This window comes from Aythya ferina (assembly GCF_964211825.1).
Source record: "Aythya ferina genome assembly, chromosome: 7".
Classification (NCBI taxonomy): Eukaryota; Metazoa; Chordata; class Aves; order Anseriformes; family Anatidae; genus Aythya; species Aythya ferina.
Window position 1 is genome coordinate 7,550,905 of NC_140302.1, and position 27,232 is coordinate 7,578,136.

General features: G+C 43.8%; 1 protein-coding gene and 1 long non-coding RNA gene across 31 annotated transcripts in view; one reads left to right on the forward strand and one right to left on the reverse strand.

Moving 5' to 3' along the window:
* LOC311439477 (uncharacterized protein) overlaps window positions 1-27,232 on the forward strand; it is a 127,114-nt gene that overhangs the window by 11,798 nt on the left and 88,084 nt on the right. For 7 of the 30 annotated variants that reach the window (XR_014694732.1, XR_014694733.1, XR_014694734.1 and 4 more), the window contains exons 1-2: window positions 6,678-6,892; window positions 25,492-25,561. The exons of 1 other annotated variant lie outside the window; for it this stretch is intronic. Coding sequence is in view for 1 of the 29 variants with exons in the window: in XM_084525215.1 (XP_084381341.1) it covers window positions 6,727-6,892; window positions 25,492-25,561 (236 nt within the window). In the remaining 28 variants the exon portion in view is untranslated. Of the gene's footprint in view, window positions 1-2,817; window positions 2,889-6,677; window positions 6,893-13,938; window positions 14,054-16,909; window positions 16,986-18,626; window positions 18,672-19,366; window positions 19,455-19,532; window positions 19,548-19,884; window positions 19,989-21,736; window positions 21,788-23,154; window positions 23,398-25,491; window positions 25,660-27,232 lie in introns of those variants that run through there. 22 more of the 30 variants (XR_014694737.1, XM_084525204.1, XR_014694741.1 and 19 more) reach the window with 20 other exon arrangements.
* On the reverse strand, window positions 4,584-6,505 carry LOC311439480. Its single transcript, XR_014694745.1, has 2 exons — window positions 6,199-6,505; window positions 4,584-5,271 (listed from the first exon to the last, which is right to left on the reverse strand). It is a non-coding gene; the product is annotated as an uncharacterized lncRNA (long non-coding RNA).

The window sequence follows — 27,232 nt, forward strand, 5'->3', positions numbered from 1 at the left end:
GGAAGTCAGGCTGCAGCTGTTTGCTATGCAGTCTCCTTGCCACTCGTAAGTTTATAGACAACTGATGCTGTCCTGGACGACTTCTTTCTAGATGAGGAAGTATCAGTTTATGCAGTCATTCCATGTGTAAAGGAATGGGCTCTTCCAAAAACACTGGCCATTCTTGATGTCCCACCTTGAACTTTCTCCTGAATCAGTCTATCTTCTTGAAGAATGGGTGCAGAGAACCAGAACTACACATTGTATCCAAATTCTGGACAAAGCATGGATCTAGACAGCAGCATAATGATATTAGTTTTTGTTTTTTGACTGTGCATTGAGCCGATGTTATATCCTGCCTAATCCTAAAATCTCACTCCTGAATCAAAATGTTTAGGAATGTTCCTCATCATCGTTTCTGTGAAATTAGAGTTGTGTTTCCACATCATCTTATGTTACAGTGATATATTGTTTTAACATTGTGTTACTCACTCGTGTAGCTTCTCCCACACACTTCTATGCAATCAGTCTTTCTTTTCACTATCTTGAAGGCTTTTTTTTTTGTTGTTGTTGTTCTTTACTATCTTAAGTTTGTCATCAGACTTCATGAGCCCCTTTTCCACGTTGTTTATGAATACCCTTCCACATATGCTGCAGTGTGACCTGTGATTACAAGCAGGCAGCCAAATGCACTGGTTGCTTTTAACTAGGAAAGTTGTAATTGCTGAAGAATGGTGGAACTGATTCTGATTTAAACATGGGACTGTGTTGTGAGTGCATTTGCTGGGTCATTACTGTTGATTTTGGACATATGGCCCGTTACCTCAGGTCTACTATCATACCCAAAGTAGTGAGATTGGGGCTGCGGTTGCAGGATCCCCTCAGATAGCCTGCTATTTGTTTCCTTGCTTGAAACCTCCGGTCCTACCTTTCCAGGCAGCGCATACACAGGGAGCCTGTTCGCCTCTTGGCAGACAGCTGCTGACTGCTGGCTTCTGCTTTCATTGGTTTTCACTAATTCTTGTACTTCAGTCTTCATGGTTTCTAATCAGTCCCAAATGAATTCCTGTGGCCTGCTTGGGTAAGCTTCTGCTCAGTGTTTTGCCATTTTTCTGCCAATGTTTGCCCAACCAGCCTGGGTCTGGCTTGCATTTATCACTTGGAATACAAAATGGATTTTTTTATATTTTGTGTAAAGAATATTAACAAAGATACCTTACAGAAACCCAGCTTTGCTTGATACAGATTGGTCTAAATCCCAAATCTAATTCCTTCACTTTAATTGGAAGAACGTCTGTCATTAATAAAAACACAAAACAGAAGGAAGTTTGGCTCTATTGGGATTTGTAAGGCAGAAAGCTTAAAAGGGCCCTACTACCTGTGTATGGACCAAACATCCCTTCAAAAATCACACAATGATGATTCACAGAAAAGGTGATGCATCCCAAGTAATCTGGATGATGCAGGATATGCGTAGAAAAAAAAAAAAATTTTTACACAACTGTTGTGTTTCTACGTAGCTACATTTATGATGGGCTGAGGTCACCTGCATGAAGTTCAACAAGGCCAAGTGCCGGGTCCTGCACCTGGGGCGCAATAACCCCAAGCAGAGCTACAGGCTGGGAGAGGAATGGTTGGAGAGCTGCCAGGCAGAGAAGGACCTGGGAGTGATGGTGGATAGTCGGCTGAATATGAGCCAGCAGTGTGCTCAGGTGGCCAAGAAGGCCAACGGCATCCTGGCTTGTATCAGGAACAGTGTGGCCAGCAGGGCTAGGGAGGTGATCGTCCCCCTGTACTCAGCTCTGGTGAGGCCGCACCTCGAGTACTGTGTTCAGTTTTGGGCCCCTCGCTACAAGAAGGACATCGAGGTGCTTGAGCGGGTCCAGAGAAGGGCGACGAAGCTGGTGAGGGGCCTGGAGAACAAGTCCTACGAGGAGCGGCTGAGGGAGCTGGGCTTGTTCAGCCTGGAGAAGAGGAGGCTCAGGGGCGACCTTATCGCTCTTTATAGGTACCTCAAGGGAGGCTGTAGCGAGGTGGGGGTTGGCCTGTTCTCCCACGTGCCTGGTGACAGGACGAGGGGGAATGGGCTTAAGTTGAGCCAGGGGAGTTTTAGGTTAGATGTTAGGAAGAACTTCTTCACTGAAAGGGTTGTGAGGCACTGGAACAGGCTGCCCAGGGAAGTGGTGGAGTCATCATCCCTGGAGGTCTTGAAAAGATGTTTAGATGTAGAGCTTAGGGAAATGGTTTAGTGGGGACTGTTAGCGTTAGGTCAGAGGTTGGACTCGATGACCTTGAGGTCTCTTCCAACCTAGAAAATTCTGTGATTCTGTGATTCTATGATATCAAAGTTTGGGCCTCATGTCCCTTCTGTTGAAACCAGGGATGAAAACACACTTTTTTCCTACTTTTTCCTACATTGGAACCCTTCCAGAAATCCTACTGCCACTAAATGCAAAGGAATTGGGCAATAGGGGGAGGAGAGGCAGCACAAGTTGGTGCCTGTTTACATCACAGCAGTCTTGTCAGTGTCCCGTCTGGAGTCAAGGTTTTGGTCTTGGGTTTTAATTCTGCAGATGCTGAATCTCCATTCTGCTGACAATGAAGAGGAAGGAACGCCACAATGGAATCCACTGGCTATAGGAAATGTTCAGCTCATATCTTTACCGTAGTTACAAAGAGTTAAGACAAAATCAGACTTGATGCACCCAAGTCAAGGGGTTCTAGGAGGCTTGCTAACATCTGTGAGGTACTCATAGCTGCTGAAGTGTTTTTAATTGACAATACCACCACTTTCATGTAATTCTTCCGTGTTTCCTTTTGTATTGTTTTCAATTACAGTGATTTCAACAGAGCTGTCTACAATCAGAAGCTATGGAAATTGAATACAGAAAGATGTAATTCAAGGAAGAGTAAGTATAGCAGCATCTTTTTTTTTTTTTTTTTTTTTTTTGAGAAAGGATGCAGACTTCTCAGGATCAACTCTGTGTTCTCAGTTTAACTGGCAGACAGGAAATGATTTTTTTTCTTTAGGTCCCTAAGGATGTTTCTTTGTTGGAAAGCCAAACCTCCGTTTCTTCTGTTCCTTGTATGTTCCTTGTAACAGATAACAAACCTGGTAAACATAGAATAGGCTTGGCACCAAATGCATGAACGTGTAGCCTATTTCTTGTACAAACCAATTTCATTTGGACATTGGAAGTCTGTCTTTGTTTTCTACTAGAGAACTTGGTAGGCACCTGATTGATTTTCTTGTGGCCAGATGCTGGAGCATATGCTTGTGCAAGTGAAGTCTCATTAATGCAGCTAGTCTCAATGGGGTTAACAGCAATTAGTGTGCATGTGGAAGTCCCTGATGCAGCTGTTTCAAAAAGTTTTGGCGGTGTCCAAATGGTTAAGTTGAATAAATTGGGTATTTAGGATGTCAGTGAAGTGTGGCATAATGAATTGGGGAACAGGTACTTGTGGCTGAGGGTTGCAGAAATATTGGAATGATGTACAGAAGTCTGTCTTAAGCAGCACAAAACTGAAACGTAGGGTGGAAAGTAACAGTGGAAGTCAAGCTCCTGGCTCTTAGTGGCACCAGCTTGTCAGACGGAGGGCTCAGGAGCAGCCACCACAGTGGGCACCATATGACTGAATCCAATCTCACATACTCTGATGGAAGGCTCCAAATTCCAACTCTGTTTTTATTTTTCTACGTACAGATTAGGAACCTTGGTCACTGAGTCTGCTGTCTCTGCAAACTAGTCTGAGCCAGTATCTTACCTCTTCACTGTCTTTATATTTCCAAGGGATGATTTTTCTTGAGTTACCTGGGATCAAGACATAATACTGTATGCTTTAAAGGATTGCTGCCTAATGAGTTTTTGTGATTCCGAGCTCTGTAGTAGAATTTCTCTGCCGCAAGGCTCTCCTGTGCAGTAGTACTGAGAGGATTTTCATTTTCAACAAAATGAGAGGAAATGTTCAGTCTCCAATTTTGGGGGGTTTTGTGCATGTACTTCTGAATTGCTTCTACAGTGGTTTGTCTGACCATGTTGCTGTAGAGACCAGAGACATGGAAGGTTTCAACTACTTGATCACTATTCAACTGGCAATACTAGTAGTGAAATTAGTTGCGTGTTTTTTTTTTTTGTTTTCTTTCTTTGTTATTACTGTTTTTTTTGTTTGTTTTTGTTTGTTTTTGTCTGTGTGCATGTGTGTTTTCCCTATCTGATGTATGTAGGTTTGTATGTCCGAGTTTGATTATTCTAGGCTTAGAGTTCTGTTTGCTCATGGTTGAAAAGTTACATGAACAACCAGTTGCTTACTTCACAGAATCACCTAGGTTGGAAGAGACCTCCAAGATCACCTGGTCCAACCTCTGACCTAACACTAACAAATCCTTCACTAAACCATATCACTGAGCTCTACATCTAAACATCTTTTCAAGACCTCCAGGGATGGTGACTCAACCACTTCCCTGGGCAGCCCATTCCAATGCCCAACAACCCTTTTGGTAAAGAAGTTCTTCCTAACATCCAACCTAAACCTCCCCTGGCACAACTTTAGCCCATTCCCCCTTCCCTCCCCCCCCAAAAAATAAGAAGCACTCATACAATCTCTGAGAATTGGCAAGAGCTGTTTATTGCTGGGACATCTTACAGGCAAGCCTGCAGCATGTCCGTGGTGTTTCGTGGCTGCAGGGGGCCTGTTTTATAGGGCCTGTGGGGCAGTGGTGGCCACAGTGGCCTCAGAAAGCCTCTGTGATGGAGGGGCCCACATGTGGCCAAAGGCAGCTGTGTTGGGAGAAGCCTGGAAGATGCCCTCCTGTGGACAAGGAGGAGGGTTGGGGGGCTGAGGGCCCCTTTTATGGGTCTGGCTCCCCAATGCTATTTGGCTTGACAGAGACAAAGGCTGCCCCTCGGCCACAGGGACTGCCCTGCACCTCCCATCCTGTGCCCTGGGTTTATTTTTAACACTGTTTTTTAGGTAATTTCATTCTATTCTTTATGTAAAAGAACAGAAGCAAGGTGCATCTCCAGCCCTAATTCCCATGTGCGCTTTGTGCTCCAAGTGAAGAATTTCTTCCTCACGTCACATCTCATCTAAATCTCCAGTCCATTTGTTCAAAGCCATTATTCCTGGTTCCATGGCTATACTCCCTGATAGAGTTTACTACCTGCAGAAGTTTATGCCTTATTGGTGAATTAGCCACATACCTCTTGTTTCGAAGAAGGTCCAAAATATTACTGTGTGCTGCTTGTCTTTCATATGTGAAGTGCAAGGAGAATGGGAAACTTAGGAGCCCCCCTATAACAATCAAACAAATAAAACTTAAGAACTTGTAAAAGACCAAATGATACCCTAGAATTGTGATAGTTGGATTTGCCTTGACATCTTAATAAAAGAATATGTTGTACTTGTAAACAACCTGCAGAAACATTTTAACAAATTATCTGTGAAAACAGTATTTTCAGAAATAAATATTACATTTTCTTAGAGGAAACACATCAAAAGAGCACAGGAAGAAAGAAAGCATACCAGAAGACCTATTATATTGCCTGACTTTATTATTTTTGCCTGACTGAATTGTTTGCTTTACTTATTGTGAGGTTAAATTTGATCTTGGCAGTCAGTTCTGCAGTGAAGTAATTTGCTGTAGCATTCTGTTAGACTACCTTTCAAAGCAGGCAGTGAGACTTTTTGACTGGTGTAGTCCAGCTTTAATAATATAGGAAGCTAAGACTGCAAAATTATTTAAGACATTAGTAAATCCTAACTGGCCTGGCTGGCAAGAAAAAAAATAAAAATGTTAATAAAATTGATTGAAATTTTTTATGGTACAAGATGAAACATCAACACCTGAAAACACATTTAGATAACTGGTCAGTTTTCATGTAAATACTCGGTATGAAAATAACCACTGTTGATAACTTAACAAGCAGTCTGATGAAATACAGACATTAGCACCTGACTACATTGTCTAATGCAGACGTGCCAAGGTTCTTTCAGGTCATATTCCTGACAGGAATTATTTTGCCCATTTGTCTCCAACAGCAGTATTCATTGTAAAATCCTAACAGCAGGATGTGGTTAGGACATCATACATGATATTATAGCTTTTAACAAGTCTTTTCCAGGAAGTGATGTTAGAGAATTAACCAATACAATGCTTGCAGCCATGCCCCAACAAAAAGTCTGACATCTTGTCAGACTGGGTGTCTGCAGTCAGCTTACCAGTTACGAGAGAGGAGTAATGACAGCTATTCTCACAGGTCTTGAGCAGCCTCTTGACCCTTATATCCAATAAGGGTTAATAAGGTGCTTCTGTCTTATTAAAACAAACAAGCAAGCAAACATCCAGGCAGTCTATCATTAATTTACTCGAAACAAGAGAAATTTTTACTCGAAACAAGAGAATTTTTTTTTTTTTTGCTGAGGCGATCGGCTCCGGGGCAGACGTGTTCTGCAGCGGAGCAGAGGACCGAGGCGGGCAGGGCTTTTTGTCCGACATCGAGGCCACTCGGGGGAGCCGCCGGGACCCGGCAGTCCTCGCGAGGGAGGCTGACGAGGCGCGGGCGGAGCCAGCAACGCCCCCTCCCAGGCTGTTTAAAAGTTGCCCCTAGGGAGCGCGAGCGACCAGGACGGGCAAACAGGGCGCGGCGCGGCAGTTCGCGCGGGCAGGGCGAGCGGGGGCCCCATCGTCGCTCTGTTGCAGCTGCCTCTCCCTTTGGTGCTTGTAACCTGCTTGCGTAGAACCTGACCATGGTATCAACCAGGCAGAAAACCGTGGCCTCCGCATCTCGTGCGGCATCTCCAGCCACGGTCACCAGTGTGGCTACTCAGACGGAGGGCTCGGGGAAACACGCAGCCGTCCAGGTCCTGGGCTGCAGAGTGTGCCCCAGCCTTCTGTCGGTCTCCGACAGCAGTGGTGGGTATGCCTGTGGGAGGTGTGCCCAGGTTGAAGAACTGCTCAGCCAGGTAGTGGAGCTCCGGGAGGAGGTGAACAGGCTCAGGAGCATCAGGGAATCAGAGAGGGAAATTGACTGGTGGAGGTGCACTCTACCCTCTCTGAGGCAGGCTCACGAGCCTGCCACAGCACAGGCATCTCCTGTTATGCAGAAGACAGAGATTCCCTCCTCCTGCCAGGCAGCGGGAGGAGACCTAGATCAAGGGGGGGAATGGAGGCAGGTGCCTATTCAGGGTGGTAGGCGAGCCCTCTCTTTGCCCACCTCACCTTCTCATCTACCCTTAAATAATCGATATGAAGGACTAGAACAAGACAATCTAAATGACAAAGTAGATAAAAACTCGTCCCAGTTGGAGGGGGCGCCTAAGACAAGGCGACCTACACATCGCATTGCCACATCATCCTTCAAAAAAGAAAGAAGGGCTATTGTTATGGGGGGCTCCCTCCTGAAAGGGACAGAGGGACCGATATGCTGACCGGACCCAACCCGCAGAGAAGTCTGTTGCCTCCCTGGGGCTCGGGTGAGAGACTTTGCCAAGAAAGTCAAGCGCCTGGTACGGCCCACTGCCTACTACCCGCTACTGGTCTTTCAGGCTGGTAGCGATGAAGTAGCAACGAGAAGTCCGAAGGCAATCAAAAGAGACTTTAGGGATTTGGGGCGACTACTTAGAGGATCAGGGGCGCAGGTTGTGTTTGCCTCTGTCCTTCCGATACGGGGGATCAAAGCTGAAAGGCGTGCTGTTCACATAAACTCGTGGCTTCGAGACTGGTGTGACCAGCAGAATTTTGGGTTCTTTGATCACGGGAAGGTCTATGCTACACCGGGCCTGATGGCACCGGATGGGATGCGCCTCTCTCGGAGAGGGGTAAGGATCTTTGGTCAGGAGTTGGCAGGGCTGATAGATAGGGCTTTAAACTAGAGTCGAAGGGGGAAGGGGCTAAAACCAGGCGCGCCGGTGAAGACCTAAGGGATGGTACGCTAGAATCAGAGGGGCTGTGTGCCAGTGAGGTCCTTCGGTCAGATCCACAAGGTGCTGAGTGTAAGGAGACGCACCTGAAGTGCTTTTGCACGAACGCACGCAGTATGAGGAATAAAATGGATGAGCTAGAAGTCCTGGCCCAGTCCCGCAACTACGACATCATTGGCATAAGCGAAACCTGTGACTGGGGTGTTGCGATAGATGGTTACAGGCTCTTCAGGAGGGACAGGCAGGGTAGGCGAGGCGGTGGGGTGGCGATGTATGTGAAGCAGGGGCTGGACTGTGTGGAACTTCAGGTCGGCGTTAGCAAAGTTGAGAGCCTCTGGGTAAGGATCAAGGGACGAACGAATAAAGGGGATGTCATTGTGGGAGTCTATTACAGACCGCCTGGCCAGGACGATAGCGCCGATAAATTATTCTTTACAGAACTAAGAGAGGCCTCGAGATTAACTCCCCTTGTCCTTATGGGGGACTTCAACTTGCCAGACGTTAACTGGGAGTGCCACACGGCTGACACGAGCAAGTCCAGGAGGTTCATGAAGCACCTAGATGATAACTTCTTGGTGCAGGTGCTAACGGAGCCAACTAGGAAAGGTGCCCTCCTAGACCTGTTGCTAGAAAACAGAGAGGGTCTGGTGGGAGATGTGGTGATTGGTGGCTGCCTCGGTCATAGCGACCATGAAGTGGTTGAGTTCAAAATTTACGGTGACAGAAGGAAAAGTGCCACCAAAACCTCATCCCTAGATATGGGGAAAGCGGACTTCAGGCTGCTCAGGGAACTAGTCAGCAAGGTCCCCTGGGAAACTGCTCTTGAAGGACTCGATGTCCACCAGTGCTGGTCATTCTTTAAGCGATGCCTCCTAGAAGCACAAGATCAGGCAATTCCTAAATATCGCAAGTCAGGCAGGTGGGGCAGGAGGCCAGTGTGGCTGACCAGGAACGTTCTAATGGAGATTAGGCGGAAACAGTGTTTCGCTACTGGAAGGAGGGCCAGGTGTCATGGAAAGAATACAGGGATGCTGTTCGTGTTTGTAGGGAGAAAGTTCGTGTGGCCAAAGCACACCTAGAATTGAAGCTGGCTGTGTCTGTGAGAGAAAATAAAAAGGGTTTTTTTAGATATGTGAATGGAAAAAGGAGAACTAACGAACACATAGGGCCGCTCCTTGATAGGGAAGGTCTCCTCACAGACGATGACATAGGCAAAGCAGAGACGCTTAACGCCTTCTTTGCCTCTGTCTTCAATGCCGATGATGGGCTTCGGGACCCAGGGTGCCCTGAGCTGGAGGACCGGGACGGTGGGGATGTCAAACTCCCAACCAACCCTGAACGTGTGCGGGATTTGCTACTCCACCTGGATCCCTACAAGTCCATGGGTCCGGATGGGATTCATCCCTGGGTGCTGAAAGAGCTGGCGGATGTCATCGCGGAACCTCTCTCAATTATTTTTCAACGATCCTGGGAATTTGGAGAGGTACCGGTAGACTGGAAGCTGGCAAATGTTGTGCCGATTTTCAAGAAGGGTCAGAAAGAAGACCCTAGCAATTACAGGCCTGTCAGTCTCACATCAGTGCCTGGTAAAATCATGGAGAAGTTGGTTCTTGAACTTATTGAGGCGCACCTGGGGGACAAAGCAGTCATTGGTCCCAGCCAGCATGGGTTTGTGAAGGGTAGGTCCTGCCTAACTAACCTGATTTCCTTTTATGATAAGATCACCCGTATGGTGGACCAAGGGAAACCAGCTGATGTGATTTTTTTTGGACTTCACCAAGGCTTTTGACATGGTTTCCCATAGGATCCTACTGGACAAAATGTCCACCATACAGCTAAATAAAAACATCATACGATGGGTGAGCAATTGGCTAACGGGCAGGGCCCAAAGGGTTATGGTAAATGGGGCTGCGTCAGGCTGGCGGGCGGTCACCAGTGGGGTCCCTCAAGGCTCCATTTTAGGGCCGGTACTTTTCAATATTTTTATAAACGATCTGGATGTAGGAATAGAAGGTATTTTGAGCAAGTTTGCTGATGACACCAAACTTGGAGGAGTTGTGGACTCGAATGAGGGTGTAAAGGCCTTGCAGAGGGATCTGGATAGGTTGGAGAGCTGGGCGATCACCAACCGCATGAAGATCAATAAGAGCAAGTGCCAGGTCCTGCACCTGGGACGGGGAAACCCTGGCTGCACGTACAGACTGGGTGATGAGACGCTGGAGAGCAGCCTAGAAGAGAGGGATCTGGGGGTCGTGGTAGACAGCAAATTGAATATGAGCCAGCAGTGTGCCCTGGCAGCCAGGAGGGCCAACCGTGTCCTGGGGTGCATCAAGCACGGCATCACTAGTAGGTCAAGGGAGGTAATTGTCCCGCTCTACTCTGCGCTGGTGCAGCCTCACCTCGAGTACTGTGTGCAGTTCTGGGCACCACAGTATAAAAAGGACATGAAACTGTTGGAGAGTGTCCAGAGGAGGGCTACGAAGATGGTGAAAGGCCTGGAGGGGAAGACGTACGAAGAACGGCTGAGGTCACTGGGCCTGTTCAGCTTGGAGAAGAGGAGGCTGAGGGAAGACCTCATCACAGTCTACAACTTCCTCGTAAGGGGGAGTTGAGAGGCAGGAGACCTTTTCTCCATTAACACCAGTGACAGGACCCGCGGGAACGGGGTTAAGCTGAGGCAGAGGAAATTTAGGCTTGACGTCAGGAGGGGGTTCTTCACAGAGAGGGTGGTTGCACACTGGAACAGGCTCCCCAGGGAAGTGGTCTCTGCACCGAGCCTGTCTAAATTTAAGAAGAGATTGGACTGTGCACTTAGTCACATGGTCTGAACTTTTGGGTAGACCTGTGCGGTGTCAAGAGTTGGACTTGATGATCTTTAAGGGTCCCTTCCAACTCAGGATATTCTATGATTCTATGAATTTTATTTTTCTGTTAGAAAATATGGACTGTGGTCTTGTTACTACTGCACAAAGCAGATGTAACCTATTTGCAAAGTAATTCTTTCTGTGTGTTGGCTTTGCCACTGAAGTATTTTTAAATGTGATCCATTTTAAATGCAATACATTTTCTTAATTTCATCCTAATTAGTCTTACATAAACATTATGTAGGTCAGTGGTCCCTCAGGGTAAAGGTGACCTGCTGCAGGAAGGATAAATAGGACTCCGGGGTTTGTTCACAAGACTGACAAATCAGTGTTCCTCTCCAGAGGTTTGGTTTTCTTTCTTTCTCATTCTTTTGAAAACAAGCCTTGGTCTAAGGCAACCTTGAAAAACATAAGGCAAATACAACCAGCTCAGATACCTGAATCTGTGAAGAATGTGAAAAACAGGTCCCAGAAACTGGTTGTGGATCATATGATAGTTCTGCAATGTCTGTGACAGCTTCTGAATAGAAATACTGCCCAGAAAATTTAAACTAGTGTTGTCCAAAGCAAAGTGAAGGGTAGAGTCAAGCTCTTCAGGCATGATGCTGAAAAGAAACAGTCTGAGACTTGTAAAGTTGTAATGTAGAGGGCCTTTAGGATGCAGTGACATTTTCCTGAACTTGGGGCTCAGTGGCTGGTGTTCTGGGGAGCGCAGTTGAAGTCACGTCAGGGTTGTATGAGAATAATTCAACAAGGAATCAGCAGGGGAACTGTAAGGCTTTCTTTGTTTAGGCTTAGTCTGTTGTACAACCCTGAGATCTCAGAAAAATTAAACTATGGATAAAGCATCCCTTTGCTTCACTTCAGCTGTTTTACTTTGTCACAAAAAAGTTGGAGCACTATATTGGAAAGAGCCAAGTGTTTGGGTTGCTGTAGGCATGGGAGATGGAGCTCAGTGCTTTCCACACACACCCAGGGACTTGACTCGTGGAAGCCGTATCCTGCCAGAAACCAGTCAAATTTGGACAGCAATTTTGGACAATTCCTGGCATGCAGGAGAACTGATAAAGCTGATGGGAACATGACCAAGGCTTTGTGTGTGTGTTTGTACAGCTTGTGCTTGTGAGGAAGCAGAACTTTCTTTCATTGGAGTAATACCCTGGTGGATGCTGCAGTGTTGATGTACAGAGGTTGGCTGTTTGCTCCTTGGTCACTCTCTGCCCTGTGGGCAGGGTGCTGAGCCACCAGGACCTCCCCAGACCCAGCATGGCCATCCCTCCAGCACTACCTGCAGGGAGAGGAGTTCAGAGGGCAGCAGCATCTTCACTGTGTGCTTGACCCAGATAGTGACAGGAAGAAAAATATTCCTTGTGGTTTTGCTACAAACACTGGTGTTTTGCTTTCCACCAAGCAGTGGTGAGCCAAGCAGGCAGCTGCTGCAGCACGTAAAATACAAATAATAGTTACCAGTGGCAACAGGTTGCCTCTGCTGGCGAATGAGCTCCTTTCCTGGTCCTGATGACCCCTTATAATATACAAATCTCCAGCCTGGTGTTTATTTCTCATTTCTCAGAGGAACTGTAGGTTTTGATAGCTATGTAAGGTTGTGTGGTTGAAATAGGATCCAAAGGTGTGTATGTCTATACTTACCAGTGGCCATAGTAAAACTCTGTGGTTTGATGATCCAGTTGAGTATAAATCACCTCTTTAATGCTCAGTGATATATCACAGTGAGACACCAGACTTTAAGAAGTGTCTCTGTGTTTGTTACAGTGCAGTGATGAAGCCAGAAATGCTGTCTGCTCTGAATAAGTTTTATTATTAAGGTGAGCTGACCTACCAGCCCTGTGTTACACCAGCCCTGGTAATCTATGACACATCTTTCACCAGATCTTGTCTAAACTGCTGGTCTTTTCTTATAACCTACAGCTTTCTTAGATTCTGTACCAGGCTCATGCAAACTGCATGTGAATGCTCTGTGCTCTGTCTTCAGGGCTGCTACAGGGCCATGGTTTGGTCCTTGCCTGTCCTTATAGGCTTACACTTTTTTGCAAGAAAGTCACAGTGCCACAAGTGCTTGCTGATTCAATCTGGGAGGAGGACAGAGGTGAGTGAAAAACTCATTATTTGCATTTGAAGTAGATTTCATGTTTCCAGGAGTTAGACCTTCAGGAGCTGATTTTTACATAAAGAGCTAGACTCGATGATTCTCGTGGGTCCCTTCCAGTGTGGGATGCTCTGTTCTGTTCTGCCCCATGTGCCATTTTTTCTGTGCTGCAATGGTTGGAGTTTCAAACAGACATTGGAGAGCCTGGTACGCCCAAGAATTTTTAATGTGGGTTTCCAAATATTTTGGGCAAAAATGCCTAAAATTTAATGGTCTTAGAAAAATGAGAAATTGAACTTGCTTCTGCTGTGCATAGTCAGTTCAGTATTTCCTGCAGTGCTGTAACTTCTCAGATAAGATTTCTGTGAGTTCTTCTGTATAGGAAATTATTAAAATTTATCTGCATCAATCACTAAGATTGTGGATAGTGCCTTTGTTGCCATAATGTCTAAAGATGTGTATGAAGATCGGACATAAATTATTCCTGATGTTTGAGTATGAGCAAAAGTGTATAAGTGAGAGAGAGAGACGAAAAATAGATGAAGTCCAGGAAAAGAAAACTGAGGTGTTTCTGTAAAGCTTGCAGAGTTGATAAATACTGTTAAAGTAATATGCAAACAGCAAAACAAGTGGTTTGGCAGCTGCTGCAAAGCAATTTACCTTGCTGACCAGTATCACCTCAGTTGCATTTCTGTGCTCCATTCATGTTTTTTTTCATACTCCTGTGGTCTCTAGCTCTCTGCCTGGGTTGGCCAGGGATATTTAGTTTCTGTTAGTGCCTAAAAAATGATGTAGCACAACTGCTTGTTGCTAAAGCTAACAACAGCACCATCATAGCTTCCAGATCCTGTGTGCAAACCCATAAAGCAAGAGGCAGGAGGTGTTAAGATCTCCTGGCATTTTCTCAACCTGGTCTAGATCGAGAGGTATCAGTTAGATATTGTACTTGAAGGTTGAGAGGATGCAGTTGTTAGCCTGGACTAACAGTAACGAGAATCACCTTGGTTGCCCAAATGACTGATTGAGGCATGAACACCTGCATTTAATCTGGGAGGCAAAGCCTTGTGTGATGAGGAGAGCAGGAGGAAAGGATTGGCTAAAGGCTGCTGAGCTTGAAGGGCACTTAAATGGATGGAAGCAGCACATACTAAATACTGCATAGCTCAGTGAATACTGGCTGAAGGTATGGAAATACTGCCTGGAGAAGATGGATTTTGACCTTAGGGTTTTAGTTTTTGATGTTTCTTTTCATGGTTCTGTATGCTACTCTAAGGCAAATCAAAATGAATATTTAATGTGAGTGTGTGTGACAAAATGCTGGCTTGCAAAAGCAAAATCTACGCGTCAGAAGCTTCTGTAACAGAGTCTATATAGGTGAAAAGAAAAAGTTCATAGATTTTTGTTGTTGTTGTCATTGCTTTCTGGCCAATACATGTGGCCAAGAAGACTGCCAGCCAACGTGTTTTGGTTTATGCAAGAGTTCTAATACCCCCTGTGTTCAGCTGAGACAGACTGTCTGTAGATGTCAGGGTGATCTTGGACACAAGTGGTAGTCTTCTGTGTTTGATGGATGATTGTGGAAGGTCTTCAGGGTAATAGTGTTGCAGCTTGGTAAAGCCTTATCTCACTGGAGACTGCTCACTTGGCTAATCATAGTCCATATGATGCAAGCTCCCTTTTTTTTGGTACACCATGAGAATTTCATGTATTTGCACTGTTGCTGCAGCAATGCTGAGCAGCCTCTAAAGAATAATATTTAGTGGTCTTAAAAATACATGTTACAAAGAAAAAATGTCTGGTCCTAAGTTTCTAAGCCAATGCTCAGCTATACTTTCTTACGCTTCACCTTTGTCAATAAAAACTGCTTTGCATTTCAGTTGTTGAGTCCCTGGTGTGTTTCAGGCTAATTACTTCAAACTGTATTTGCTCACAGCTGAAAGTCAGGTGTGCAACAGCAGCTATGACATACTCAAAATTTAATGAATCTCCTTTTCTTCACGTCCTGCAGTATCTTCTGACATCGTGGGTTATATTTAAGTGATTGTCATACCCTGTCTGCAGTGCACAGGAGTTTGTGGTGTCTGGCTTTCCATTTAACTGCCTGCTTTTCTCCTGTACCTCTCTGAGACATTATGTAGTTTTCTGCTTTTAGAGAAGTGCTCTAATTTGGTGCTTAAGTGGTGCAATAAGGTATTCTGAAGGTACCAGTTTGTACTGTTTCCCCTTGCAATAACTTGAAAATAATCATCTTACTTTATGTTTCCTAATACCTGTTTAGTTCCCCTGGCTTTTTCCTGAATGAGGAAGTATTTGTAAAGCTGCCTCTTTAAATCTGTTTCTCCATATCGTAGTGACAAAAGAGACACTCTGTGACATTAGTACAGACTATCACTGGAGGGATTATATGTACCCTGGTTCTGATGTAAGAGCAGTAAATACCTGTCAAATTCAAGCAGAAGCATATTCCTTCCCAAAAGTGCAGTGTGCTGAGATGGAAGGATCCTGAAGTGATACAAGGATACAAGCAGCTTGGGAGAACACCTTTTGAAACTGTCCCTACAAAGGCACCTTGCTGCATGTTCTGTGTGCCTGCCTTGGAATAAGGAAACAATGAGTAGTTAAAAGGCATGCTGGCATGTCTGTCTGCATGCTCTTACATCCACAACAGGCTATAGCCCTTTGCTTGGTGCCTTCCTAGCAAACCTGGCTTTTCCTGTGCTTCAGAGTTAAGTACACTTCTGATTTTTGTCTTTGCAAAGAACAGAGGCTTTGACTGTAGGCTCAGAGCTGGCTTTATTACAGAAGGGTAGGGAGGTAAGCTGCTGCGTAAGCCTACGGCTGAAGAGATGAGCTAGTTGCTCCAAGGGTAGGGTGAGCTGCTAATCCTTCCTTCCTGCTTGTACAGGCCTATGCTAAGATGCCTTTGGGCTAGCTTTGAAGCAGGACTGATTCACTGGAAACATCTGCTCCTCTGTTCTGTCTTTCCAAGTAGCCGTACGTTGCAGGGTGGCCCGCACTCAGAAATCTAGATTAGGATGAACTGGAGAGGAGGATCATAATGGAGGTTTCATTTTGGAAACATCTTCCTATGTCACACATAGCATTGGCTTTACTAACATACAGAGGAGGCCCAGTACATAAGGAAGAAACTCTATACATTTTTATTTTTTTTAATATATGTAGAATTATTCAGAAGGGGGAGAGCTGAATCAAACTGTCAAAGTATCACAAGAGCACCTCCTACTGTGCATACATGACTGCATACATAAAACTGGGTGATTTGGGGTTACCTTTTATTATGTACATTCACCTTTCCCATTATCAAACTTTTTTAACGTAGTTTATATGTTGTCTTGAAAATGTGTAGCATGAATTCACTGAAACATCAGCAAGTGTGGAGTGAAAGATATCCGCTGTTATACATATATATACCTACTGAAGGCTCTTGTTTGCAGCCTATGAGAAGGAAGCTGGGTGCAAACACCCTGAGCTTGCACATCTAAGGTGTCCCCATCCTGAACCACCTGAAGGCACAGCTGAAGAGCACATGGCCTGGGCCAGCCTTGTAGAAACCCTTCCTGCCTGTGTAGCCAGAGTTCAGGTGTGAATGCCTGCTGCCTTCCCCACAGTGTATTTCCTTGTGTCCTGCAGTGGCTTTTTATCTGTTTGAAGACAGTTATTTTGTGTCTCCTCTGTCAATCCCACCTCTAAGTACACCAGAATGATTTAGTCTGGTTATCCCCAATGAATGCCACAGGAGAGGCTTTTTGGACTTGTTTCAGCTGGTTCTTTACCTTTCAGGAAAGGTAAGGACACAGCTCTCTGACAGAGACTTTACTGACACACAGTGAAATCATGTGGTAGAACATAACCTTTCATAACCTTTCCTAGCTGAAAGTTAAGCTGGTCTGCTCAGACAGAAGAAATAATTTGAAGAAAAAAAAAAAAGGAAGAACAATTACTGGGGAGAGAAAGGTGACAGTTTATTGTAATTTTTCTGCAAAGATTTCATACAGATTTTTTTTCCCCCTTCTACTAGACACAGATCTGTCACTGAGAGTCCTGATCCGCCTTCAGCTCCATGGATGTGGGATGTGTTAGCACTCAAGAGGCAGGTACTGTAGCTGCGGTTGGCAGGATGTCTTCTTGAGGTGGTCAAGGAGGGGCTCTCCACTCCAAAGCACAAGGTTGGCTTAGAACTTCCTGTGAGCTGCGAAATGAATTAATTTTTGCATGTACATTAAGGGTAGGCTATAGTTGGTGTTGCTGTTAAACAGTTGAACTTTTCCCTGGCTGCAAATCTCTTTGTCCTACACAAAAAGCTTGTAGAAGAAGACAAAACCAATTTCATAACACTGTAATGAATATGAGAAAAGCAATTTTCCTAATGTCACCCTGAAATGCTGAGCAGTGAATTTCAAACAACTGAAGGTTTCCTTATTTAATTGTGTGTCTGTTCATTAAAGCTGCGTATCGGATCACAAAGCTTTGCAGAAATATTCAGCTACTGGATCTAAGGCTCTCTCTCCAAATAGGGCCTCCTTTCTACCCTAAATCCATAAAAATTATCACACAGAAGGAAAACACTATTTCTATGCAAACTTCTGTTTCTTGTATTTCTCCTTCCTCCCTCCCTCTCTCCCTCCATCCCTCTCTCCCTCCCTTTGGTTTGCAATTGTTTGGCTGTGTCAGATGTTCAGTCTGCATGTGGAGCTAGGTGGTCCTCTAGCCTGCATGCAGTTTAGGTACGAGCAAAGCAAAGGAGAATGAGTGGGGCCTGCAGATTTCTTGAGTCTTACCTGACTGCCACCTTGACCCTCCTAAGGGAATGGCAGGTAACTAAACTGTTTGAGGAAGCAGTTGTGGTCCTGAAAGAGATGCAAAAGCTGACACTGATGGGTGTTTTTGAACAAATGTTCTTTTCTTACAATCTCCCACGTTGTACGGTGTTGTTCATGTTCATAATGACATAATAAAAAGTTGAGAGGTGGCCCTTCTTAACATGAAAAATGCTTCTTTTCATCTGACAAAGCTCAGCCATTAGTTTCCTCAGCGAGGAAACTAATCATTAGTTTCCTCAGCGAGGAAACTAATGATTACCAAAAACTTGTTGTTATCCTGAAATGACTGTACTCTGTCCAGGAACCACCTCTTCCTAACGGTATCATTTTTCACTTGTAAGAAGCTTATTGAACTTGATTCCCCGCAGACATTTTCAGTAAACATCAAAAATAGTACCACTCTCTAGTTGCTCCCTGTGTCATTGCTTAAGACACGGTATCTGTATGTATGCCCATTGATAATGCTGGCAATAAAAGAGTAGTATTAGCATTATCCCCCATCCTCTAATGCTTTTATGAATAGCTAAAAGCAAACGTGTTGTTCTTAATGTTTCTTTACAATAACCAACAAGATGATTACCTCTGTTAAAGCATAAAAAATAAGGCAAGTGTCCTGGTTTCAGTAGTTAGAACAGAATTAATTTTCTTCCTAGTAGCTGGTGGAATGCTGTGTTTTGGCTTAGGATGAGAAGAGTGCTGATAACACCCTGATGTTTTAATTGTTGCAGAGCAGTGCTTATACCAAGCCAAGGACACCTCAGCCTTTTGCTCTGTCCTGCCAACAGGCAGGCTGGGGGTGCAGTAAGAGCTGGGAGGGGACAGACCCAGGACAGGTGACCCAAACTAGCCAAAGGGGTATTCCATACCATCTGACGTCATGCTAAACAATATATAGGGGTGGCTAGCCGGGGGAGGGGGGCCGGACTGCTCGGGGTTAGGCTGGGCATCGGTCAGCAGGTGGTGAGCAATTGCATTGTGCATCACTTGTTTGTACATATTATTATTATTTTCCTATTATCACCATTGTATTATTATTATTATTATTATTGTTATTATTACTTTTGTTATTATTATTTTCCTGTCTTATTAAACTGTCTTTATCTCAACTCACGGGCTTCACTTTCCATTTCTCTCCCCAGTCCCAGAGAGGGAGGGGGAGGGTGAGCGAACGGCTGCGTGGTGTTTAGCTGCCGGCCGGGTTAAACCACGACAGCAAGTTAGAAGCCTTCATCAAAATATCTGTAAGCAGTAGGTGGAAACTTTTGCTGCCTAGCTACTGGGAGTATGCATTCATACTCAGCTTAATGCTTGTACAAACGTACATAACATTGCTCAATCATGAAATTTATGAGACAGGGAATGAAATATCTTGCTGTGATGTAGAATAATCATGTTTATGATGGCCTTCAGGAACCCCAACTTCAGTTATATTAGAATATTTTACTGACAAGTCATAGCTTTCTTTAAGCCAAAGACATGGTATTATGAAAGGAAGATATCCTTTGATTTAAAAATAAATAAGTCAAGATTTGTAGATGAGCAGGGATCTGCTCCCAAATAACCTCTGTGTGCTATGTCCTATTCATGAAAATGCAGTGTTTCTTTGATGACTTTTGTTCACATGTGGTCATTTTGTCATGCTGTGTGTTTACCAGGAAGAGAGGCTGATGGTGGGAGGCTGTCAAAGAGTGAACCTCTAGAGGCAGCAGGCTAGCAGAAACCTCTGGAAGTGAGCGTGGCCAGGTTGGTTTATGGGCAATAAGTAACATGCAGTGGCACCCTCTGGGAGGAGAGAAGAGCCATGAATTGTGCAGAACTATATGGACTTCTGTAAAAGTAAGAATACTGTGCATGACAAATGCCCTGGGGAGAGGAGGAAGCAGAAACTGGGAAATATGAATGGGGAATTTTGTTGGGTCTTATCTTGGGATTACAGTTCTTTAGGTTATTCAGCAAGGAGCAGTTAAATCTCTCTTTCCTGTAATCTGATAGATACCTCTGAGCAGGTAAGATCTCACAACTGCAGTGTCTGGCTGAGAGAAGAGAAAAATTTTTAATATGAAGGACATCTGATGGTTCTGCACTAGGCCCATGGGAAGTCTCATAGGGAAGGGTTTTTGCCTCTCCAGTTCTCTCTCAAATTTCTGTTCCACTGCTGCCCTTCCCACAACAGGAGGAGGGTGTTCCTGAGACAGCAAAATTCATTTCATCCGTGTCATGAAAAAGCTCTGGACTGGCTCTTCTGAAAGGGTTTCAGATGTATGTTTCGCTAATCAGGTACGATGACTACTCTGTGAGACCGTGGGCCCCTTCAGGCTCTATACGTCTTAAGGAGACCAGCCTGGAAATGGGAAGACTCTTGGGGGACAACTAGAATAATGACATTTGTATTTAGCTCCAGAAAGTATTGCCTTGTAAAACAAGGCTTATGTCAAGGAAGATGATGGATGTACAATGCGTGCACAGTTAGGAACTCTTTGTTTTAGCAGTAGCCTGAGGAGAGCTACTCCCTAGAAGAGCGACGAGGCTGGATCGGGTACAGTAAGTGGCCAGAAGCCCTCTGTCTGCAGCTCTGTGGACAGGACAGATGAACATTGTCCGTGATATCCTGCCACAAAGCAAGCCTTAGCACATGGCTCTGCCAGTGGAAGAAGAGTGTTCTGGAGGAATGACCCTGTGGCAGGAGGAGTGTATCCATGAGACTTCAAATTGTCACTTAATGTGTTTTGTGCCAGAAGCAGTTCTGTAATGATGTTCTTTTTGTCTCCAGATGCCCTTCCCCTCAGCTGAGTTTTCCTGTTATGCTGGTGTCCCTCTTGGGGTTGATTCCAGCAGCAGTGGATATTGACTTGGGTTAGAGGGAAGAGCGAAGCAAGCACTTCTTTGCAGTGGTTTCTATCTGATACTTTCAGTGTTTGACTGAAAAATTGTCATGATACAAATTCAATGAGCCTTTATGTTTTGCAATCACAGGTTTGGACGTGTGACTTTTTAGCGATTAGATAAGTGAAATGTTTCTATATAGCTTTACACAGAGATTTGAGAGAGGACTGTTAATGGATTTGAAAGAGAATGACTGATTTATTCAACTGTGTTTTTACTAAAGATTTCTGATACGCTGTCATTAATATTTCATTTTATTTTTACCAAATGAATGGTATAACTAGGCAGCTGGTCTATAATTATTTGTAAATGCTGCAGAACATGCAGTCACCCAGCTGCCTATGGCTGCATGCCATTGGGAAGGCAGCAAGGTGGTGACACACTGACTTCCTTGAGACAGACAGGTTTTTGCACTGGCTAGGTGCTAAAAAGCACAAGTCATCAGAAGTACTTTTTGTTGCATTCTCTGAATTGTTCTTAATCTCTAACACATTGCAGCTCTGCCTGCACAGTGATGTGCATGGTCCAAGCAGACATGTTTCTCTTGATAACACGGTGACTCTGGGTTCCTTTGAGGAAAAGGGCCAGACTGCTTCAGTCGCTTATCTCTTTTTCTAAGCAAAATGTACCTCAGCAAACATAGGTTTGTAGCAACATTCTCCCTTCATTTGCATTTTTATTGTATCTGGAAAACAAAATTTCAAATAACACTTAAAGAACCATTCCTATGTGTTGGTGAAAGATATGAGGAATCTAATTTAAATTCAATTTCATCTGGCCTGTACTTGCTTTTAGTGTTGCTCTCATGCTTGCTTTATCTGTTCCAGAACTTGCTGAAATTGTGTTGAATTGCTGCCTTTCTTCCCCTCTCTCTATTTTACGCTTGGGTTTTTTTCTGACACTGTTCTTAAAAGGAGCAGTGCAGAGGACTATTAGGACTACTAATAGGACAGGATAAAACCTACTGACTTGACTGAAGCACTTGAATTATCTCCAAACTGCCGTTTTTATTGACAAAAGAGTATGCTAATAGATAAAACTGTAAGTCCTGTGTACTCCACTGTGCTGTTCATAGTGATGGGAAAAAGGTTACCTAACGTACACTATTTTTTTCTGTACATACTGACTTTATGTTTTTGTAGAGCAGACACAGTGGTGCCACTCTTTTGCTGAACACCAGATGAAACCATCAGGTGTGTTTTTGATCTTTACATTACCCCTGCAGAATGTTTTTGTCTCCAGCAAGAAGGCAAACTGTGAGACATGTGGTTTGGGGAAGGGGAGACTGTCCTTTTGTCCCAAAGTGTAAAAAACTCTGGATTGCAACTGTGGCAAGATGTTCAGTAAATCCTGGGTATGGAGCTACTACCCAGAACTAGTAGCTGCCAGTCTTGAGATGTAATATGAAGTCCCCTAACAAACCTTTGCCAGTTATTTTTTGCTGTGGGATCTGCTTAGCTGAACAAGGCTGAGAGGGAAAACCTGAGGAAGGTAGAAATCTTGCTAAGAGATGTTATTTTACCTTCTAGTCACTCTTACCAGCAAATACATGGTTGTAAGCAGAAATGGAATAAAAGCTCCATTGGCTGCTGAGGCTCCTGCCAGTCCATCCTGAGCACCTTTTGGAGTGGAGACTTAGTCTCATTCCAGATTGTTTGATATAAGCGTGTGAGGAATGGGATGAGAACAACAAATAGCTTGTTTTCATCTCTGATTGAAATCAAAATAAAATGCTGTCCCAGAGATGACAGGCTAGTGCAACTCATTATGTTGTTCAGACCTGCTTTGTTTTTTCACTTTTAATTGTATGACAGAGCAGGATGTTTATAGAAGCATAAGAGGCTTCCAGAGATGAGCTCTGGCAACATATGTGATCCTGGATATGAAAAAGCAGAACTGAGAGATTTGTACATGAAAAATCTAGTGTTACAATGCCTACTTTTCTTTATCTATGCCTTCCATCATTTCTTACTTATGAAAGTTATTTCTCTGTGTTAGGTTGCTTGGTGTGGGTATACCAGCAGACCAGAATACCCAAAGGATTAAATATCTGTACTTGATGCTTAGCAGGCAAGTGAGATTTGTGAGCTAGTGACTTGTTTGCACCAAGTCCCCTCTTGGGCAATGTCAGGATCCAGGGCTGATGATCTAGCACCTTTCAGGATCTCTGCATTAACAAAAAACAAAACACAATATTGTGCTTCTGAACACAAATGCATTCTTAATAGACCAACCCTTCATTTCAGTGTTTCTGTGAGACATGGGATCACTGTCTGAATTGCTTTGACAAAAGAAAATCAAGTGTTTTTTTTCTTCTTGTTTTGTTTTGCTGTGTTTTCAACTAGGGCTTTACTAATTAAGCAGCAATTTAGTTGCTTACACTTTGAAGTTTCATTCATTACCTGTCCTGTGTTAAGTCAACAAAAGGCTACATCTGAGGCAGTGAGTCTCAGGCCATTGCTTTTCTGGCTGCCTAATTAAATGTAATTACTTTATTTTGTGCCAGGGTTCATACTTGTAACATTGCCTTGTAATAATTTAAATTGTATGTATGCTGCAGGGGGACTGTTTGACGCCAGAGAGGAGACGTTCCTGTTGTCCTTCCTTGCAATAGCATGCAAGTCAGAAGTACAGAGATGTCATTTTCCTACCTACTTATTAGCTGCCCTACAGGAGAAGCTCACCAGTAAGGCACTCATTTTATATGGACAGGATGTCTAACGGACCCACTATTGTACCTAAAAATAGCCTGCATTCAGGACATGCTGGGATTAGCCACAGAGGGAATCCTAGACATTTAAAAGTGAGTGACCTTCCCATGGCACACGAGCTTTGCATCCGTTCTCTTTTATTTTATAATTATGACAGATCAAAAGCATTACACTGCCACTCATTATCTCTTTAGAGGGATTTGAAGAATTACTGTCCTCTTGACAAGGAAAATACTCCTGCTGCTTCTATTTGTTGAGATCAAGCAGTAAATACCCCTCAGACAGCAAAATCACCTGCGTTTCATTTTTCCCCTCACGGATTAAGAAAAAGGTTGTTGCAGGAAGAGTAAATGAGCAGCCCGATGCAGTTAATGAGCTCTGGTAAAGCTCCTGACCCATGGAGTAAGTACAAACCAGCCTGAATTTTGAACCAGACTTCAATGATTAATAATATGGTAAATCTAGTCTATCTGGTAGTAATAATAGGGGTCACCTTTTGCTCTTTGTTGGCCACTGAAATGAGCACATCTTCATGGTATGTCAGAGCCCTCCCTTTTCGTCAATGGTGCCAGCAGGTCTACGGCGAAGCAGTTAAACCTAATGTGGGATCTCAAGTCTCTCAAGCTGCATTCAAGTTTAGGGGGTTGGGGGGGGGGGGGCGGGGGGAGAAGGAAGACCAAACAACTTCTGGCTTTCTAAGAGCTAGATAATTTGTGGAGTGTTTGGAGGAACATCACAAAGAATACAAATGGAAAAACAATCAGTTTAGTGTAAGGGATGGATGGGACTGTTTCTTTCCAGAAATACTGTCATATCAGTATTTGAGTACAAGCAGTAAGCAAGATTTCATTTATAATACATTCAGTTCAATATAAAATGTCTTGGTGAGGGGAAGACCCTAAAAGTTTGTGGCAGTTTTTCAATTTGTGAGAAGCAGCAAGAAAAAAATCAAACATGCATGTATTTGCCATGCCTTTTTTTTTCTTTTCTTAACACTCTTAAGAAAACCTGATTCCTTATACATACTGTTTCAGTTTAGACACCTTTGGGGATTATGCCTGAGCTAATTTTTTAGCTCACTGAATGTGCTTGGCATCTAGCCCACTAAGTTTATCCTATCCGTGACTGAGAGCACATGTCACAGTGGGAGATATTAGGAAAATGTTTGCTCTTTGATTATGGCACTAGGTCATCAGGATTTAAGTTTAAGTGATGTGGGAGTAGGGGGAGAGGAGACTGTATTTTCATTTGATCCTGTCTTGTGTTTAGGACCCCATTATATGTCTTGTCAAGCATACGTTTTATATGAGGAATGAGCATATTCATCTCCAAAGAGCAGGCTAGGCAGCATGAAAAGCATTTCAGTTTTGTCCCAGTAGGTACATAAGCTAAACCATGTAATTTACATTTCTCTTTTAACTTGCATTTACACCCACTTACATCTGCTGATGGCAGAAGCTTATTGAGATAGGGAGTCCATCAATCTATGTTCAATTTTAGATGTAGGGGTATCATTAATGATTAACTTCTTCTCATCGAATATCAATTTAAATCAGATCCATTTAAATTTATTTAGAACAGCCAGGTGCAGATGTGAAGTTCTATGACTCAGGCCCACCACAGCAGGCTAAAGTAAACAAATTCATTTAAGGATGAGGTAAACTTCCAGAAAGATTGTGCTGATGTCCCCTGACTGAAAAGGCAAAAAGTCAAAGACACCAACTGTGAGCATGGTTCAGTGGGAAAGGAACATGGAGCTGTGCCTGCTACTGATGAAAAAGCCCCGGATGCATGGAAAATACTGCTGCCCTGATTCTGCCTCTTGTGAAGCCCTTTAGTGCTATGCTGGCAGTATCAAACTTAGTGCAGAGAGACCAAATTCTGCATTAACAGAGTACTGTAGAGCTCTCCAACTTCACAGCAAATTTGTTTGGGCTGCTAGAATCGCAGACCCCTTGTTAGATGTGTCTGTCCCTACAGAGGTGGTGGGTTGTTGAAATTCAGTTGCAGAAGCAGAGCTTGTGGTCTGTAGTGAGGCTGGAGCAGGCTGAGATTGCCTACCATCCTGCTCTGTTGGACAGGCTGCCTTAGACGGGCAGAGCTATGTAAAACCAAAAAAAAAAAAAAAAAAGGGAAAATCTAAGAACTACTGTAAAATGTAATCTGCTTTGTGCTTTCTTCCTCAGACTGTAAGAGACCTGTCTTAAGAAAGATAGAGGTGGCCCCCATCTTCCTTCCACATGCTGCTCTGCCAAGGTACAGAACATCCCAGTCTGGCTGTATTCTGCCAGAGAATTACAGCGGAGAGGAATTTGTACACTACAACAGAAGCTTAAAAGAAAGAAATAATCTGTGTGAGGATTTTGAGCTGTTTATTTTTTTGTTTGTTTTCATGCAAGACAAAAAGCATGACCCAAGTTTGTTCATTCATTTGTTTTATATGCTGCTTAATACTTAGTGACTTGGAAGTGTTCGCTCTCGTAAACCTCAGTGCTTTCTGGTGCATGTTTTACTGCATCTTAGATTAATGATTAGGTTTTAGAATGTTTTTGTGGCTGCCATTCGAGATTTACTTCCTATCAGGCAGTTTCAAGCACAGCTGCTTCTTGCCATAATGCTCTAAGTGGGCTCTTGCAGGAGGACTGGCAGAGACCCAGAGGCACCACTGATGCCAGCATCTGCGTGGCTGCAGAAGTGTGTCCAGAAATGGTGTGTGTGCTAAGCTCAAGAGATGATTCCCAGTGAACTTTCAGTTCCTACTTCACTTTTTCTGCTGTGCATGATTTTGTAGATCTTTGTCTTACTTCCCTGAGTTACCTCTTTTCCAGACTGGAGGGACAGCCTACACTGTTGTTTCTTACCTGGGAGCTGATTTGTACTTTCTGATAAGACTTCCATGATTTTTCTCACCCCCCTACCCTAGCAGAATTCTGTTGTATCATTTCTTGAGACAAGGAGACCAGAATATTCAGGCTGTGGTTAAACGATGGATTTAGATGTTGGCAGAATAGTGTTCTTGGTTTTGTCTGCAGTTTCCCTCCTAGGAACTACTAATTCCTAACATTTGATTGTTCTTTTAACTATTGAATATTGAGATGATGTTTTTGTGGACCTCGTGAATATAACATTAAGATTTGGTAATTGTCAGCTCAGATCTTATCATTTCTGTGTATGTAGTTAGAAAACACAACGACCACCACCCCCATATATCATTTTACACATACCAATGTTTGGTCAAAGTACTGTTTGGCTCCCTGAATGCTACCCACTGACTATTACCCACCATTATGTTTGAAAGAGTTATTTGGATCTAGCATGAAATTGTGAGGTCCTAAGAAATCTCTCCACCAGCTGTGGTCTTGAGAGAAGCAGTCGCATTTTCTTATGATAGGTTGCTGGACTTCGTATACACAAGATATGAAGTCAACATCCAGATCTTTTTTTGCTAGGAGCCAATGAGGCTCAACTTGAACATCAAAAATACTAAAATAAAATACTTCCAGCCCCTGTGTCCTGTTATCAAAAGATGGTATTGATAGTCTGTTCCATAGTAAAACAACAAAGGTCTAACCAGGATCTTTAGCAAATTGCCAGTGCAGATGAAGGAAGGGAAGATAGAGGATGAAGAAAAATGGTGCCTTTAAAAAGAAAGGAAGGAAAGCAGCATGTATAATGTAGGTGAATTCAGTTTTCTTATATATGCATCAAATGGCCCTGAGTCTGTTGCTGTTTCAAAAGGGGAACTGTGGATTTCGTTTTTTTGGGGGAGTTGTTTTTTGCTTTTTTGTTTGTTTGTTTTTGTTACAAAATCATTATCTAAGTGGAGCTTTGTCTTCCTGTCAACTCCAAAAATGTGATTTAAGGGCCACATTTCAAAAATTCAAGGCAAAACGCCATCACCTAGCCTTTAGAATAGGGAAGGCAGTG